Consider the following 18898-nt stretch of genomic DNA (forward strand, 5'->3'; position numbering starts at 1 on the left):
TTTTTAATTAAAAACCTAGTTTCCGACCGATCGTTCCTATGGCAGATATAAGATATAGTTGTCCGATGTAAGTAAGATTTTGCTAAAGTGAAGGGAGCATAGTGAAATCATTAAATGCCGTGTTTAATCAAAATATCTTGAATGACAAAAAAGCTTTCCATACAACAACTTAATTTTCGACCGATCGTTCCTATGGCAGCTATATGATATAGTGGTCCGATCTTAATAGGATTTTGCATTTATATGAAGAGCATAGTAAAACTAATAAATGCCAATTTTGGTGAAGATATGTAGAAAAACACAATTTTTTTCATACAGCAACTTAATTTTCGACCGATCGTTCCTATGACAGCTATATGATATAGTGGTCCGATTTTTATAGGATTTTTCATATATATGAGGAGCATAGTAAAACTAATAAATGCCGAGTTTGGTCAAGATATCTTAATAAACAAAATGTTTTTTTATTCAACAACTTAATTTTCGACCGATCGTTCCTATGGCAGCTATATGATATAGTGGTCCGATTCAGCTGGTTTTGATATATGTGCTGCGTGCAACAGAAAAAGGGACTTCTGCACAGTTTCATTAGGATAGCTTTTAAACTGAGAGGCTAGTTCGCATAGAAACAGTCAAACGGGCAGACGGTAAGAGCTATATCGACTCGGCTGTTGATGCTGATCGAGAATATATATACTGTATGGTACTTTTACAATCGATTAATGGTAGAAAATGTCAATTTACGCCAACTGATCTGGTCTCAATCGCATATATCAGAATAAACCAATCCCAACATTTCACCATAATCTACAAGAAATTTTACATACAGTGCTTTGCTCTTAACAATTGAATAGCGATCTGTTCGTAGCTTGACCTTACCTTTTTCCTCTGCACCTACATTTCTATCTAAGAACCACTTTGAGTGATCAAATTCGAAGATCCTAACAAACTGAATTCTTACTTTCTTTCTGTGTCTTTTGCTTGACCCTCTACTTTTATGTGGGCTCCCTTGCCACAATTAAATCGTACGATATCTGCTGTAAAATGTCTTTTTGTCACTGATTTTGCCGTTAACTGTACACGCATGGGCTTGTCCATTTTTTCTGTTAGCATTTAATCTTCTATCTCCCTCTCTTTACTTTAATACACGGAATTTGGCATTCTTGCAACCCATCACACATCGCAATGGAGACAACAAAGCTTTCGTAATCCATTGGTAGACTGAAAAGTAGGATGATTATTTTGAGCTCGTCAGACATAAATATATCTTAATAAAAGTTTTATCAATAGATCTTATTGTCTGATATAATGTTGAAAGTGGGTAAAAAGGGTATAATGTTTTTACGCATACATATGTATGCTGCAGGCAGAAGGAAGCATCTCCTACCTATATTCTTGATCAGCATCAATAGCCGAGTCCATCTATCTGCCCGTCTGTCTATCCGTATGTATGAACTCAAGAATTTCAGAACCTATAACCTATACAGCTGCATTCGATGTTGGGTTCCCCCAGTCAGGCACTTCCGAACCGAGCACTCTTGTTTATTATAATTTAAATCCTACTAAGGGTGTAAGAATATCAAAAAAAGTGATGCATCGAGCAGGTTTTCTGTTATATATGACAATATGTCAAGTCCAAAATATGATGGTCGGAACGCAACTCAATTATTTCAAATGCCATCTTTTGTGTATGCCAGTATTTGTAAAGCCTAATCATACGAACAGTCCTAAAAATGGGAACATGATGCTTGCTTGGTTGTATTCGGTCTAGCAACTAGATTATCGTATTAGTCAAAACGAATGTATGAATGTCTTATTTTTTTATTTCGAAAGGGTTTATGCTAGAGTTTTTTTTTAGCTCATTGAAGATGCATTAAAAGTGTGTAATTGTTTTTTGTAAGAGTGTTTATTTTCGTGGCCTCATCAATTGCCGATTCGATGTAGCCATGTTCCTCTGTCTGTTCGTCCTTATATGTAAGCGCGTCGACCTGAGATTCTTTAAGAGCTTTAAGAAAGAAAACTTTTAATTCTGAATTCTGTAGATACGAATAATTTATAGCACAATAAGATCAACAGCAGAAAACTTTATCAGGCTCGGTTATGAAAACGTTATGGGTATGGTCGCTAAGCGCTGGAGTTTTCTAAATGCATGCGCGCACATTCTTTTTCCAGGCTATCCAATTCGGACACCCGTAATTAATAAAGGTAGATCCTTGTGATTTGGTAAATAAGTTTGCTCATTTTTTTTTTGCGCAAATGCCGAATTATTGTGTTGCATCGCACCTCCCGCCCAACCGAGCGAGGGGAACAGTTGTTCCACGACATGAGTCGCGAAGTAAAAGAGCGTTCGCATAAATTTGAAATATATGCTAAGCTTGCCAAATTGTTTAGAATAGAAGACTGTACACGAGGAAGAGAAGATTCCGAGTAGAGCTCTCTGTAATGCGTGTTATAAACATCACAGAGAACCCTAAACGATTCATGCAAGGCATAGTTAATTGAACAAAATTGAAGCGATAAAGCTGTAAAATTACGTGTTAGTCTAGTAGGGATAGAGAAATTTAAAAGGCTTGTCAAAACAGAAGATTGATTCATTAATTAATCAAAGAAGCAAGATAAACCGCACACGAGGATCTCAATTTAAACAACGACCTTCGCTTGATGAAACCCAAAACAATCCTGGCCTTATTGACCACGGTCTTACATGAGAGTTTATGATCAAGAATTACACCTAGATTATTAACTTCATTACAAGTACTGTTGACACGCTCGAGCGGTAAGTTGGTAGGATTTAATAAACCGATTGGGGAGAGCTTCTATAGCAAGTCATTACCTTACATTTGGAGCAGTTTTGACTTAAGGGGTTGGCTAGACATCAAGCCTGAAAAGCAGCAATGTCGACTTGTCAAAGATAACATGATGCCATATCGTTATATGCAAGGCATATTTTCACATCATCATCAGCAAGCATTAGTACTCGAGAGAAGGTCATTGATGAAAATAGTAAAGAGTAGCTGGCCAAGATGACAACCTTAAGGAATTTCTGAAAAGAACCATTTGGGGTTTTTTACGCTAATACTCTGAAATCCAGCTTAAGAGATTGACTGGGAAGCCGAGGTGGCATACAAATTGGAAGCAGTAAGGAGTGGTTTACAGAGTCGAAAGCATTGCTGCATTCAGTATACGAGACGTCAGCTTGCATTCTTTTCATAAAGCCATCGATTAAGTAACGAAATAAACTCGAGAAGGATGTAGATCTGCGCTTCCTGAACCTGCTGGGAAGGGAAAATAATACAACTACATAAGTGTTTCAGTTAAGATGTTATGATTCTCTTAAAAGCTTTAGGTTTGTAGGATAATTTCGAAATGCCTCCACAGCTTGCGATATCGGACATACTCCCTTTCTTATGGAGAGGGACAATGTATGATTCTTTCCATATGGTCGGAAAACATGACGTGTTTACGGACAATTCAAAACGTTTTCGCACAGGTTTACATAGACTACAGCACAGTACCTGAGCATAGAAGCGGGCACACCATTAGGGCCCGGTGAGTAATCGGTTTGATTGTGTTCAGGTCGCTGAGAAGCGAACTTTCCGTAATTTTGTTTAAGATGAAATTTGATTTTTATTATACCTAGAGGATGATAAGTTAGTTTGAATAAATTTGCGAAGAGATCGGCAATGCCTTGATCAGTATTCGCGCTCTCATTTGAAAACCTAAAGGAAGATGGCAAAATATGTCTTACGTTTAGATGGCAAAGTTACAAATTTTATAAGGACTATGTGCAAATTGGAGGCGACTACGGCGAAGGTAATCCTTAAAGCAGATTTGATCAGATAACTGCTTAACGGGAGAAATCAGAGCGATTTTCAGAATTCGTAAACTTTTTATAATTGCACATTTTAAATTCTTATTAGAAGACATGAGCTAATGAACTTAAACCAGGGAGCCCTATCAGACATCGCTGGCTAATCAAGAGGAACGCAGATATAGCGAGTACAATGTATCATAAAATACTTTAATGGCAACATCAATGTCTGCACAATTGTATAGATAGGACCAATCGACTTGCAGAATAAGATCAATCAGTTTATGAAAATCATCCTCTCAGAAACAACGAATACATTCAGATAATTTCGATTCCTTATTAGGTGCGCTGGTAGATCAATATACAGAGATGGATGGAAAAGGTCTTCAGGAAGTGTAAGCGGGACAACATAACACTGTCGAACGAATTCAACACGAAGATCAGATCAAGAGATATATTTCTTGAATTACGCACCCGATTAACCTGCCGTAAGGACATTTCATGTACACCAACAATAAATTCATCTGACGAAGATGGCAATATAAAGTTTAAATCTAATTGCGATGACCAATCAACATTTGGGGTATTAAACCCCAAGAAAAGGTCATTGTCAGAAAGTAGGGGGAGATTAACAAGCTTAGATTTAAGACCTCTAGCGGCTTGATAGGCAAGCTCAAGAGAAGCAAATAGTTTTTTCAACTAAAGTTGATGCGCCAAGACTTTTTACTATTAAATATCCCTCTTAAAGCAATCTTTTTTATTACACCGTTATACTTGGGGCTTGAATTTTTGCTTGTATAAAGGCTTTTACATTATCCGATGAGAAGTAAGGCTTGGGCACCACAGGTGAGAGAGTGGGAGCATCATCAGCTTCTAACTGCCGTTGTAAATTTAATTGTTGCTGTCGCTCTGTAGGAGCTTCTACGACAGCGGAAGACACGGGTCTTTTAACTGCTACCGATTTTAACTCGTATCGCCGTCACACCTTTCGGGATAGAACCAGTGTCCACAGCAGACCTAACAGCTACCGAAGTAGCAAGAGAAGTGAGCTGTTGTGTGATCGGGGTAGAGGGCTGCTGAATTGGACTGAAGGGTATTAGGCTACGGAAAATCACCAGAAGTGGACTTTTTAGGCTCTGGAGAATCATTCAACAGTCTTTGGCTATTGAATTGGGTATCCAGGGCTGTGAGCTGATCATTTAGCTTGCGAAAACCAAGAATCAGACAGCCCTGGCCTTTCGCCATCAATCTCCCTACACGAGTTGCATCTATAGTGCAAACCATTTCGTCGGGCAATCCCTCACTAGGCTAGTGCAGCCAAAAAATTATGCCTGCACGGACATCAGTTATTTTAAGCTTGTGTGATGCACGTAAGTCCTTTCTATATAGGGTCTAAATTTCTTCATGGCCAGTATCGACGCTAATCACATCTTTTCAGTAATGGAATAATCTCGTTGGTGTTTATTTAACTTGGCTGAATAGAAGGATATGGGTCGATTTTGATTTTTGGCGTCCTTTTGGAACAACACCGCTTTCACCCCAAACTGAGACGCATCACACTGCACGAAGAATGGTTTGTAAAAGTCCGAATATACACGCTCAGGTGCGGTGGTCAGTGCGGTCTTTAACTGATCAACGCCTTGTATCGCTTCTTCACGCAACATAACCTTGCCGTTATCCTTCTTCAGTATTTCCATCAGTGGCTATGTTCACGAAATCTCGCATAAAGCGCCTGTACCAACCTGCCTGATGGAGAGATTTGCTTCTTTTAAGCACTGCTTCTTTTGTCGCAAGTACTTAAGATGAATTTAGATATCTAAAGCAACAGCCAGCAGGTCGTTCATATAAACGAAAACATTGGATTGCAGCTTGATGGGGATTACTTTGTCCATCAGGCGAACTAGTCTTTCTATTGCATTGCATAGTCCAAATTCCATGGCTCGAAATTAATGTAGGGCACGGAGGTGTTTAAATGATTCGCTCTCTGTTAAGGTCAGGCAGGACCCTGGCGGCTGCTGCAGTAGATTATCGGCGGCGGCTGCTGCAGTAGATTATCGGCGGCGGCTGTCACGTATCATGGCAGGCCGTCAGCCTTGCGTGCTGCCTTGGCGTGCACTACTTATTTTCGTTGCAGCTGGTGTGCTGTCGCCGTGCCATATACTTGGATAGCGTATGTCACAATAGGCGCTAACATCGCTTTAATGAGCACATCCTTCGTGCAGATATACAGCTTGCTTTGCGGTTTTTATAGCCAGTCGATTTTTTGGAGCCTTCTCAAGCATTTTGCTCTTTTCCTCCATCGAACAGTTCCTGGCAATTTTGTGGGCATAGTTTATGCCAGCGTTCCAGATAGCTTGTCTAAATTTCGACCAGCAAAAGAAAGGCACCCACAGTATTTTTTGCAGTCTGTAGGGATGTCCTGCATGGCTAAAGCTGCATTGTTTTGTCCTTAGTGTGGGGAGGCCGCATACATCGTGTACAGCGTGTACAGCATCAGCCCAAGGATGCTGCTTTTGCCTTTGATACCCGGGCGGTATGATTCCAACTGTGTTAGTAACTTACTGGGCTTGGCGATCATGGTGATTTTCGCTTGTTTCCATTGCTCCGGGTAGGGACTAAGCCTGAGCATGGATTTTAAAATTATCGAGAGCGCTAAGATTCCTTTGCTTGGGAGTGCCTTGGCTGCTCTGTTTTCGCTTTCGTCGCACCCAAAGGTCTTTTTCTGCTCAAGCACTTTCAGCTGCTTCCCGATTTTAGCAGGAGAAATGCTCCTTAGAGAGCTCCTTAGGAGAGCCGTCGGCAGTGGCGCGAGTGATTTAGCCATTTTACGATGCTGTTGTGGTAGCGGTCTTCCATAGTCAAATTGTTGAGCATCGAGCAAAAACTGTTTTTCGCACTACTGTCAAGCGGTTACTCCATGAGCTATTGCACTCTTCTATTACCCCCAAGCTCAACATTTTGTCCACTTCATCATCCACTACTTATTTCATCGCTGGCTTCAACGGGTAGGCCTTATCCTTGAACGGTTTGACCCCTTCTATGATGTCGACGGTATGTTTCTCTAAGTCCGTCCTTCTCAATCCATTTTGTTCAAAAGGCAAAATCTTGCTTGGCCACCTTCAATTCTATCCTTTCCCAGGTGCTCGACTTATTTTCGAGTTTTTCGCCTTCTTCCCCATAGTGCGAGATCGATACGATCAGAAGCTCTTCCACTTGGATTTCCGTAGGTATTAGCTCCTCGGGACCCAAAGCGACTGGGGCAGAATACATCCATCCTCGCCTCCAGCGGTTCAGACTATCGAAGCGTATTGTTGCACCGTAAGCCCTAGATCTTCCACTCATTCTTGAATTCTTTCTCCCAGAAGACTAACGCTCGCTCCTGTTTCTAAGAGACCTCTTATGAGATGAGTACACATGAGTGAGTACCTCGGCAAATCGGGTTTTTCACCACTTCTAACTGTGTCTACCACCTGCTTCTTTGCAAGGCGACGTCGACAAAAACGGTCCCGTGCTTTCTCAAAACGGCATGACACTTTACCCACCTAATTTTCTAGCATCAAATATCTTAAATAAATGCATTTTCTTATTTCGACAAACTTCTTCCAGCCGCTCGGCTATTCATTTTTTTGGGCGAACTGCATCCTCTCACGTGAGTTGCCCAATTGTTTTCTGAGCGTTAAGGACATTTGGGAATAATGTTGCCTGGAAAACTACATTTAAAACGAAACAGTTTCCGTTCTGTGGATGGACAGAGCTTAAAATTGTGGCCACTCTCGCCACAGTTCCAGCATCCGGGTCAGTTAGTGCACTTCTGATCAGAGCGAACTTCCTCTACGATTTCTTTGACCTCGGCCTCTAGCTCATTTATCATTACTTATGGCCCTACACCATATCGTGAAGGAGCCGTATAAATTGGTGGGCTATAAAGAGGAAGATGTATGCTGCGTATACGTAAATACGTTTTCTCTCAGACCTTTTTTGGCTATTTTTATTAGACCATGCTCAACACAACTTAAGAGCGTATGAAAACATCTTAGAATTTTCCTCCATGGGCATCGATATTGGTGCTTAGGAATACTATTCGGAGCACGAAATCTTTGATCGAGCTTTGACTGCTGTTACCGTCGAACGGAACTTCCCATCTCTCTAAATTCCAAGCGTGTCTTTAAGATAACGCAACATTTACAGCAGACTTTTCTCCAGAACCGGAGGCCCTTCCTCGTTACCTCGGAAAGAGGTGCGAGGGAGACCGACAGCGATAAACGGGTGTGATTGGGGTACTTGCTCCGTACGTTCGACCTCACTCCACAAACTACCTGCCCTTGGAACGTGTTTGGTGAACATGTGCACCTTCACCTCCACCAGTCACCATTTGAATTAATTAATGCGAAGAAAACCAACAAAAAAAAAAATGAGTCTTAAAAATGTATTAACTTAAAAAATTACAAGTAAGAGGCTGTAGTCGGGATCTCCCCTCTAGGGGATACCCTGAAAACTTTTCTTTCAACACCAAAACAAAAGAAATTGTTTCCTTAGTAGGGTTCGAACTCGCAACAAACCGCATTGTTTATTGCCACCTCTACTGAACAGCCACGCCAATAATTCAGTATAAATAGGAAAAAAAAAATTAAAATAGCAGCATAGAAAACAGTAGTCGCGGGGTGGTGGTGATAGCTATAAAATGACAGATACTTGATACATATACTATTCTAGAAGCTACATGTCAATTTTGGTGACTCTAACTCTTATTTTTTACCAAAATTGCCCACAAAATACAATTTCGATATCGATTTTTATCGATTACTTGGAAACGGGTCCAGTTATCGAATATCGGAAACTCGCAAATGCCTCTATCAATATATATTCATATACAAATAAGTTTTTGATATTAAAACCTAGTTTTTCAACCGATCCTTTACATAACAGCTATATGATATCCGTGGTTAATAAGGTTTTTCTGGATTCCTTTGAAAAGCCGGGTTATGTAATAATATCTTAATAAACAAAAAAGTTTTTCATGCGACTACTTTATTTTTTACCGACCGAGGTAAACGATCAAGTGGTCCCATGTTAATAGCATTTTGTATGTATGTAAGGCGCAAAGTTAAGGGAATTAATGCCGAATGTGCTCAAGATATCTTGAAAAATAAAATATGTTTATTTTTCAATAACTTAATATCGGCTTTTCGTTCCTATGACAACTATATGATATAGTGGTCATATAAAATCAGGATTATGCATGAAAAATGTGCCTGTTCTTCATATAAGAAGAAGAGATCTAAAAGGTCCCTTGGTGGGTGACCTTTTACGTCAGCAGTCCACCAGCAAGGCCAGCATTTCTGCCCAACCCAATATACTGGCAGGAAGGATTTGCAGAAGAAAACGACGGAGTCTTCGCAGGATCCACCCCTCCGACCTCCTAAACCAGGTACATACATAGAGAAAATATAAACCAAATAATTTAAAACTTAATAAGTAATGTTAAGTATGTTGCTCACATTATTGTAAAGCGAGGCTAAGATGCTCGAGTATAGTATCAATAAATTAGCTAATAAAAGAAAAAAAAAAAAAACTGGGTGTTAGAATATTTTTATACTGTGGCTGTAATTGATAAGTAGTTCCAAGCGTTGTTGGTTTTAAGTGCTTGTTTTTATTATCTTTTGTTTTCATGCTCCACTGCGCATACAATTTTATGTGCGTGTGTTCGCTGGTGCATATTTTACTTGTACAGTGCCCTCACGCAACTTTATTCTATTTATCTTTGACCCCTGTATTCAATATTTCGTGCTGTAAAAAACCTTTTTACTTTTAAGCAGGATGAAGACTCTGCATAGCAGCAGCTTGTTAATTGCTGGCTGTGTCAGAATATAATGGAAATGTGCAGGTCTCACTGGGACAAGATTGCTACCATTGCCAAGAAGGGCTGTGGCGGCTTGCGTTGGTCGTGCCCAGTATGCATCGTCAAGTAAATTGATTATCCAGAATGTATAATTCTGTAAAAAATCAACTTTGTAAACTGAATAATGTGGCTAAAGAGCTCTTAAGTAACTTTAACTCGAGTTTCGAATTGCTAAGAAAATATAAATTTGAGTTTCCGCCCAATCGGCGGTTAGAGTCCCAATATTTTCATTTGCCCTCTACATCTGTCCAAACACCTACGCTTGTTTTATCCCTAGTGCTGTCATTATCGCCTTCTCCAAGCGATTGTCCGAATATAACTCCTGTGGCATCCCCCGGAGTTGTCCCAGTAGACCCTGTATTTGAACCTGCCCAGTCAGTAAAACTACCTCAGCACCGTCAGCTTCTAGCCGGAAAGGTAGATCTGCGGGAAATCTAGCCCTGATTGTTGAAAGCAATCACGGTGCCTATTTAGCCCCACCATTTAATGTTTTATCTTCACCCTTATCAGCTCTTATTTTGACTGCTGTTGCCCCCCGTAGGCAAGCTTTTGATTCCCGGCTTTCGTCTAACAACAGTTGTGATTCATTGCCTGCCTATGTTGGCAGCAAATCTTCTGTTAGCTAAATAACTAAATTTAATTCCTCCACACCTCGTGTTATAACATCATTCAAAATTATTGTTACATATGATTCGTTCCCAATCATTTGTGATCCTAAATGTTGGCCTTCTCATGATCGTTCACAAGCTAAAGAAAACAAGTAAGAGGTTCTAGTCGGGAGCTCCCGACTAGGGAATACCCTGAACCCTCTTATTCAAACACCAAATAAATTTTAAAAAAAATTTCCCTTGGCAGGGTTCAAGCTCGCAACTGACCGCATTACTTGCTGTCGGCTCTACTCAAGAGCCACACCAGCAAAAAAAAAAAAATTCCCCGGTAGAGCTCGAACTGGCGACAGACCGCTTGCTATGCCTCTACTCAGCAGCCACACCAATAATTAAGTACTTATGAGAAAAAAACGAACTAAAATAGCATTACAGAAAAACGTCGCAATTACCATGCTGTTAAAATGCGATAGATAGAAATATTATTATAGAATATTATATAAATGTCAAGTATCTTTCATTTTACCGCCACCAGAATACACAAACATTGTATGGTACAATAAGATATACTGGAGAAAATTTCATAAAGATCGGTTAAGAAAGATCGGCGCTATTGGATGGCACAGCTAGCGAATACTTCAAGAATTTCTGTATACATGTACACACACATTCATGCGCGTCTGCTTCGCAATCTTACAGCATGTTAATAGCGACTTTTTTCTGTAATGCTATTTTAGTTTCTTTTTTTTATCATAAGCACTTAATTATTGGTGTGGCTGCTGAGTGGAGGCATAGCAAGTGGTGCGGTCTGCCGCGAGTTCGAGTCGAGCCCTACCAGGAAATGTTTTTTTTTTTTTTTTTTTTTTTGCTGGTGTGGCTGTTGGGTATAGTCGACAGCAAGTAATGCGGTCAGCTGCGTGTTCGAACCCTGCCAAGGGATTTTTGTTTTTTTTAATTTATTTGGTGTTGGAATAAGAGGGTTCAGGGTACTCCCTAGTCGGGGGCTCCCGACTAGAACCTATTTCTTGTTTGAATTTACCGAATAACTCCTGGTCATTATTCACTGACGAAGATGATCTAGTACCCTCAGCATAGCATGACTTCATAGATTGCTTGCTAGACCTTTCGTTGTTTCAAATCAGTTCAATTTCTAATCATTTGAATAAAACACTTGATATTGTATTTGTAAACGATTACCTTATTGCTAATGTGTCCAGGTCCCTTCCTTTGCAATGTTCAGTTGCAATCCTCTTATTTCATAGTCATCAGCTTCCAAGAAGCCCCAGCGTTGCTTCCGCAACGATTCCTTGCTTAATAAACGTATTCATGCAACCGCTTCGATGTTTTTTTATGAGATGGCTAATATGAATATTGCTATTGATTTTTTGTATAACACCCTGAATTCCATCTTAGGAGTTTCTATTCCATACTCAATTCCTTCAATTGCTTCTTTAAAGCCAACCTGGTTTACTGGGAGACTATCAGACCTAGCAAATATCAAGTAAATATTTTAAAAAGTTTTATAACTTGGTTCGAGTATTGGATGAATATTCTTCCTCGTTGCAAGTGGCACTTTTTCCAAAATCTCAAATAGGTTTATAATTTTGTAAGCTCGAAGCGTTGATCTTTAAGTTTGCCATTTTCTTTTTCTCTCGGAATGGATCATTTTTTTCAACCATTTTACTCTTCTGTCTATCCTAATATTAATTTATACCGTTCTAATCTTACTTCCTCTAGTTCTATATACATATTATTTCCCATTCCTCTCTTCTTTCTGCTGTACATTTTTTAAAATATTCTTACTCTTCTGGGCTGACAATATTCCTAGCTGTCTACTCAGGGACTGTAGATCTTCCCTACTTCGTCCAAGCTAAAGCTTATTAATGTATCCCTTAAATCTTTTGTCTTTCTATCTCTTTGGAAGTAAGCCGGCCTTACTCACCGGGCCCTGATGGTGTTTCTGCTTGTAAACTATTTAAACCTGTCTTAAAACTTTTTGAATTGTATTAAGCATATACTTTTCTGACAATTTGGAAATAAGCATACATTTTCCCTCTCCATAAATAAGGGAGTAAGTGCGATGTCGAAAACTATAGAGATTTCCAAACTATCCGCAATAAGAGAATCATTACATCTCAACTGTAACAATAATGTAGTTTTGTTATTTCCCAGGGGTTTGTGAAGCGTAGATCTACAACCACTAACCCTCTTGAGTTTACTTCGCTGGTAATTGATGGGTTAAGAAAAGAATGCAGACTGACGTCATCTATACTAATTTCAGCAAGGCTTTTGACTCTGTCAACTTTCTGCTTCATAAATTATGCCTTCTTGGCGGCCCAGTCAATACCTTGACCTGGATTTCAGAGAATTTGCGTTACAAACCCCAAAAGGTTATGTTCAGCAATTTATTTTCTTAACATATTCTGGTGACTTCCCGTGTTCCTCTTGGCCCGTTACTATTTACTCTTTTCATCAATAACCTTCCTTCGATTCTGTCTCACTATCAATTATTAATGTATGCTGATAATGCTTTAATTATATTATTCCTTGCATTTAAGGATATGGTATCATGCTATTTTTAACAAGCCGACATTGATGCTTTCAGTCTTGGTGTCTAGCCAACCTCTTTAATTTAAGCTGCTGCTGATGTAATTATTGACTCTCTCCCCAATTGGTTTCTATCATCCTTGATAGCTTACCTCTCGTGCGTGTCAATAGTACTTGTAATGAAGTTAATGATCTTGGCGTCATTATGGATCATAAACTCAAATTCGACTCCCATGTTACGATAGTGGTCAATAAGGCCAGAATTGTTTTGGGTTCCATCAAGCGATGGTCGAAATAATTTGACGATCCGTATACGACAAAGACCCTTTATATATCTTTGGTACTATTCTTGAGTATGCCTCTTGTATCTGGTCACCACAATATTCTATTCATCATGACAGAATTGAATCTGTACAGAAATAATTCTTGTTGCTTGCCCTTCTAGTGAGGTTAGCGGCAGACTTATGATAGTGAATCTTCCGTCTTTAATTAATCGTAAAATTATACGTGGTGTAATAATTACTCATAAGCTAATTATGGGTGAAATCGACTCCTCTAGGTTGATTAGATAATTAAACTTATCTGTCCCGCCTAGATTAACACGTAATTATACACCTTTATCACTTCAAAACTGTTGAGTTTTCTCTGTGATGATTATAACAAGCATTACCGAGTATTCTTCTCGGAGTCTTCCATTCCTCGTATAAAGTGTTCTATTCTTGACTATTAAGCAGTAGATAGTATTTGCATACGGTCGTAGTTTGTATTCGTTTTGCACTTCGGAACTCATGTCGTACATTACGCCGCGGTCAGTTAGGAGGGATTCGCGTGATATAAAAAATTACGGGGACATTATAAAACTGTCCGTTATGCCAAAATGATTTTACAAATTAGCACTTCCAATTTGTAACATTTCTGCAAATCAGTTGTCTCACCTGGTCAAAACGGATTCGTAAAGAATCGATGAACAACAACCAACCTGCTTGAATTTACTTCCTTGGTTTCTTTTCTTAAATGCAAACTGATGTCATTTACACTGACTTCATTTTATTAACGCTTAAGGCGTTTGACTCTGTGAACTATAATATTTTACTCCTTAAACTTGATTGTTTAGGTTTCCCTTCATCTTTTTTGCATTGGATTTCTTTTCTTTAATAAGTAGGACCCAAAAAGTAATGCTGACCTTAACCCTTTACTCTTTTTTTAAATGATCTCCCCTTGGTTATATACTTATGTATGCGGACTATCTGAAACTTATTATTTCATACACTTATCACCTACATCACTCTCGTTTACAAAATGATTTGAACGCTATGCAACTTTGGTGTTCGACTAATAAATTGCATCTAAATTGTTCAATCGTACTACACCTTATCTTGTTAGTTATACAATCGATAGTACTCCAGTGTAATGTATAATTATAGTTAGGGATCTAGGCGTTCTTTTTGATGCTAAACTTTGTAAAAATCTTTTTAAAGGTACAATTGTTATTGAGGCCAAAAATGTACTTGGATACATTAAACGTTGGCCTAAAGAGTTTAACGATCCTTTCATAACGCAATTTCTGTTTTTTGCCTCACGAGGCTTAAATGGGGACCCCTACTCCAGCAGCCTCCTTCTTCTTGAGCTTCCGCCGTTAACCAATCGTAGGACAATACTTTGCCTTTGTTCATAAGTTGATTGCTGGCGACATAGATTCCTCTTTTCTGTTAGGGCGTCTTTAATTTTCTGTAACGTTTAGACCTACCAGGAAATATCGTTCCTTATTCCTACCCACGTGCACAATAGATTACGCTATGCACAATTCTTTTCGTGTACTATGTACAAATTTCAATTGTTTGTATTACGTTCTTTCCACCGAACTCTTTCTACACCCAATAAAATCGTTGCTTTCAGGATGAGTTCTCAAATCAGTCGGTGATTTCCAATCACTATCTCCATATTCTATCTACTTAACAATCTATATATTTAGTTTCCTTACTTTATGATTAACTTCATTCTTTTCTTTTTCTTTATTTTCTTACAAATAATATTATTAATATATAATATTGGAAATTAAAATTATTTCTAATTTTAACTTTTTTCTACTAACTCATTCTTAGCTGTAGGCTCTTTTAATGTCACTGACAAAATTACCTGTGAAAAGGGGAATAACTAGCCGGACGGGCAAATAAAACACCACCATCGGTCGGTGGTGTTATTGGAAAAAGTGTATTTTAATTAGGCTTTTGACAGTTAATTTTCATGGCTTGATACATTAAATGATTAGAAAGCCGCTCGTTTTTGTCGACCATTAATAAATAACTAAATAAAATAAAAGGTGTTATGTTATTTAGTTACTGTCATTGTTTAATCTGTAATTGAGTGTAATCGGATTTTAAATTCCCACTCTCTTTTCGGATCTGCGACTAAGCTAGGGAAAACTTTTTTCAAATGAGCTACGCTCCAAGGTGTACCCGCAACTTCTTGTGGACACACGAGGTCGATCAGTTCAAAAAGAAAATGTAAAGTCTTTATAAATTAGCAAAGGATATTAATGGACAGATGTCTATCGAGTCAACTTCTGAAATTTTAATTCAATATGTGTTAAGCTAAGAAGACAGTTCTCATCTTTATTCTGCGAAATACTAACCGAACATAATGAAATATCCATAAGGACTGTTCGCTAGAGCTGCGTACCGAAGCTCACTTTCCTTGATGCCAATTCTGAGCCTACAGCTCACAGTTCTAGTAGAAACGCACCTGAAGTTATCAAAAAAAAACCAAGTAGAAAAACATAATTCTTGATTCAAAACGATCTGTGATGTGGATCCAGCGGTAACAGAAAGCTAAATTAAGAAGGAACGAGCTGTTACCCCAAATCGGACTTGTGCTGTGCTTTTTTAGCGCAGATATATGCTGTCTGACAGTCTGCTACACTGACTAACACCCCTTGGATGCTCCTCAAGGAATCAATTTACGTTACGGCCTATAACCTATTAACACTATGTCATCGCATATCACCAACGATAATTATTTTTTAAAGTGTAAGGGACTTTATTGCTGCTATATTTTTGTACCCATCGAAAATGGGTAAAAAGGATATAACGTTTTTGTGCAAATGTATTTAACAGCCAGTAAAAGGCATCTTCGACCCCATATATACTCTTGATCAGCATCAAACGCCGAGTCGAGCTAGCCATGTCGGTGTGTCTGTCCGTCCGTAGGTATGACCGCAAGGATATCTGAACCAATTAGCGCTAGAAACTTGAAATTTGGAATGCACTCACATACCATACGCAGTACAAGTTTGTTTCCGATAATCGATAACTAACTATGATCGGTTAAGAAACACAGAAGTTTTGGTTGGCCACTCGTTTGAAGCAGCTAGCACAAATTGCATGAATTTCTGTATACATGTTCACACACACATTTACGCGGGTCTTTATTGAATTCAAAAATATTGCAGTTGCGATTGTATTGTTTTCTGTTGTGCTATTTTAATTGTTTTAATCGGTTTTATCAAATAAGCTTAGACAAACAGCCAAAAAACAACAATGATATATTTATGGAACATTACGGAACTTAAAAGAATGATGGTCCTGAGTGCTTTTCCATCATACAAGTGTTCAAGTGTCTCAAGAAAAATACTCAAATTGTTAAAGCAATACCTAAAAATATCTAATTTTGGCTAAATTCATCAAAGGTGGCATTGCCCTGGGCAACCAGCTTTATCAACATTTCTAATTTAGGCATATGCTAGGGGTATGCTTAAAGGCTAAGCAAGATAAATAAATAGCGCTGATAACATGCTACTTTTTGAGATAAAATGTAATATTATTATATACTTTTATCAGTTGGGTATATTTTCTGTTTCCTTTACTTTAGATGTCTTACCTCCTTGCTCGTCCAACATAACAATGCTTCGCATCCCAACTTCCGCGCTCTAAATAGAAATACATGTTTATTTTAAAATTAGTACCATAATGGGAGATTCCATTAAAAATGTTCATATTTTTATTTCGTGTTCAAAATTTAGTGAATTTATTTTTTTAGTTAAATCAGATATATTTGCTACGCATCACATAGAGGAAATGTGATAAAGCATTGTGTAGAGTCCGATAACTTTTAAAATCGGGAAAACATTGCACAATATGTCTTGTTTCGACTGACCCAAGTTACCGTTCAAGGGCCCATTTATGACCTTGTAGAAAGTAATATAAATGTTCACAAATTTGCAAAGCATAGAAGGAGATCCCATAAATATATATATATATTATTGATACCGTATCACTTATTACATATAACCAAAATCGTACAAGCACGTAAAAATTATTGGGCAAGAAAAGTATGAAAATTTGGGTGATTTCAAAAGATATCTTGGCAAAATTAGACAATTTCGGGATGTGCTAATTTTCTAATATACACTGCCGATCACTTGAATAGCGCCCCTTTCTTGAAATGTGAAAATGCGTATAGATCACAGAATAATGCACTTAGTTGTAAAATTTGCATTTTGTTTCTAATATCCTGTTCCAGGAAAAAAAAAAGTTATAGTTTGGGAATTCGGATTTTTAATAGACGACTCCTATTAACTTGCATAATAAACGCTCAAAATATTTGGCTCATTTGAAAAGCACCCCCCGTTTCATCTTCACTTTTCGCTCAGTTTCGAAAGCGACAAGTACACTTACTTAAAGACTTCCATTACTTGGGTTGATATTCTGTAAATAAGCCCAAAACGGGACGTGCAAAGCCATTAAACAATGAGGAAAGAGGCAAAATCAAAACTTTCAAGGAGTGCGGCCTTTCTGAAATAATATGAAAGGTGGAAATCATGCGTAGTTTCATCGGCTGATAAAATAGCTACTTTGAGGAGTGCGTCGAACTAGCATGACTCCGCTGCCAAAATAAAGGGGAAATCGGCTGTTATTGCCAGTGTTCCTACAGTTGAACGGGTTATTTCGAAGACAGGACACCTAAAACGTCAAAAACTAAAAAAAAAACACCATTGAACTGTGCTCGAAAGGAGTAGCGATTGTTTTCCCGAGGCAATATGACCATGCAGCGGGAGTGGCACCAAATTCTAATCTCCGACGGGAAACGATTTAAGGAAGGAAGAGCATAAACATGATTGATTGCATAGTCGAGTGAGAGACAATATTCCTAGCTGTCTACTCAGGGACTGTAGATCTTCCCTACTTCGTCCAAGCTAAAGCTTATTAATGTATCCCTTAAATCTTTTGTCTTTCTATCTCTTTGGAAAGAAAACAATCAGGCCGGCTTACTCACCGGGCCCTGATGGTGTTTCTGCTTGTAAACTATTTAAACCTGTCTTAAAACTTTTTGAATTGTATTTAAGCATATACTTTTCTGACAATTTGGAAATAAGCATACATTTTCCCTCTCCATAAATAAGGGAGTAAGTGCGATGTCGAAAACTATAGAGATTTCCAAACTATCCGCAATAAGAGAATCATTACATCTCAACTGTAACAATAATGTAGTTTTGTTATTTCCCAGGGGTTTGTGAAGCGTAGATCTACAACCACTAACCCTCTTGAGTTTACTTCGCTGGTAATTGATGGGTTAAGAAAAGAATGCAGACTGACGTCATCTATACTAATTTCAGCAAGGCTTTTGACTCTGTCAACTTTCTGCTTCATAAATTATGCCTTCTTGGCGGCCCAGTCAATACCTTGACCTGGATTTCAGAGAATTTGCGTTACAAACCCCAAAAGGTTATGTTCAGCAATTTATTTTCTTAACATATTCTGGTGACTTCCCGTGTTCCTCTTGGCCCGTTACTATTTACTCTTTTCATCAATAACCTTCCTTCGATTCTGTCTCACTATCAATTATTAATGTATGCTGATAATGCTTTAATTATATTATTCCTTGCATTTAAGGATATGGTATCATGCTATTTTTAACAAGCCGACATTGATGCTTTCAGTCTTGGTGTCTAGCCAACCTCTTTAATTTAAGCTGCTGCTGATGTAATTATTGACTCTCTCCCCAATTGGTTTCTATCATCCTTGATAGCTTACCTCTCGT

General features: G+C 38.4%; 1 protein-coding gene across 4 annotated transcripts in view; it reads right to left on the reverse strand.

Annotated features, from left to right (window-relative positions):
- LOC115760392 (synaptosomal-associated protein 25) overlaps positions 1-18898 on the reverse strand; it is a 298733-nt gene that overhangs the window by 122888 nt on the left and 156947 nt on the right. Inside the window, exon 1 of one of the 4 annotated variants that reach the window (XM_030701691.1) lies at positions 16739-16783. The exons of the other annotated variants lie outside the window; for them this stretch is intronic. Within the exon in view, the coding sequence (XP_030557551.1) occupies positions 16739-16772 (34 nt within the window). The 5' untranslated portion in view covers positions 16773-16783. Of the gene's footprint in view, positions 1-16738; positions 16784-18898 lie in introns of those variants that run through there. 4 annotated transcript variants of the gene reach the window in all.

The sequence above is a fragment of the Drosophila novamexicana genome, unplaced genomic scaffold (assembly GCF_003285875.2).
Source record: "Drosophila novamexicana strain 15010-1031.04,08,12 unplaced genomic scaffold, DnovRS2.1 tig00000434-arrow-pilon, whole genome shotgun sequence".
NCBI classification, from domain to species: domain Eukaryota; kingdom Metazoa; phylum Arthropoda; class Insecta; order Diptera; family Drosophilidae; genus Drosophila; species Drosophila novamexicana.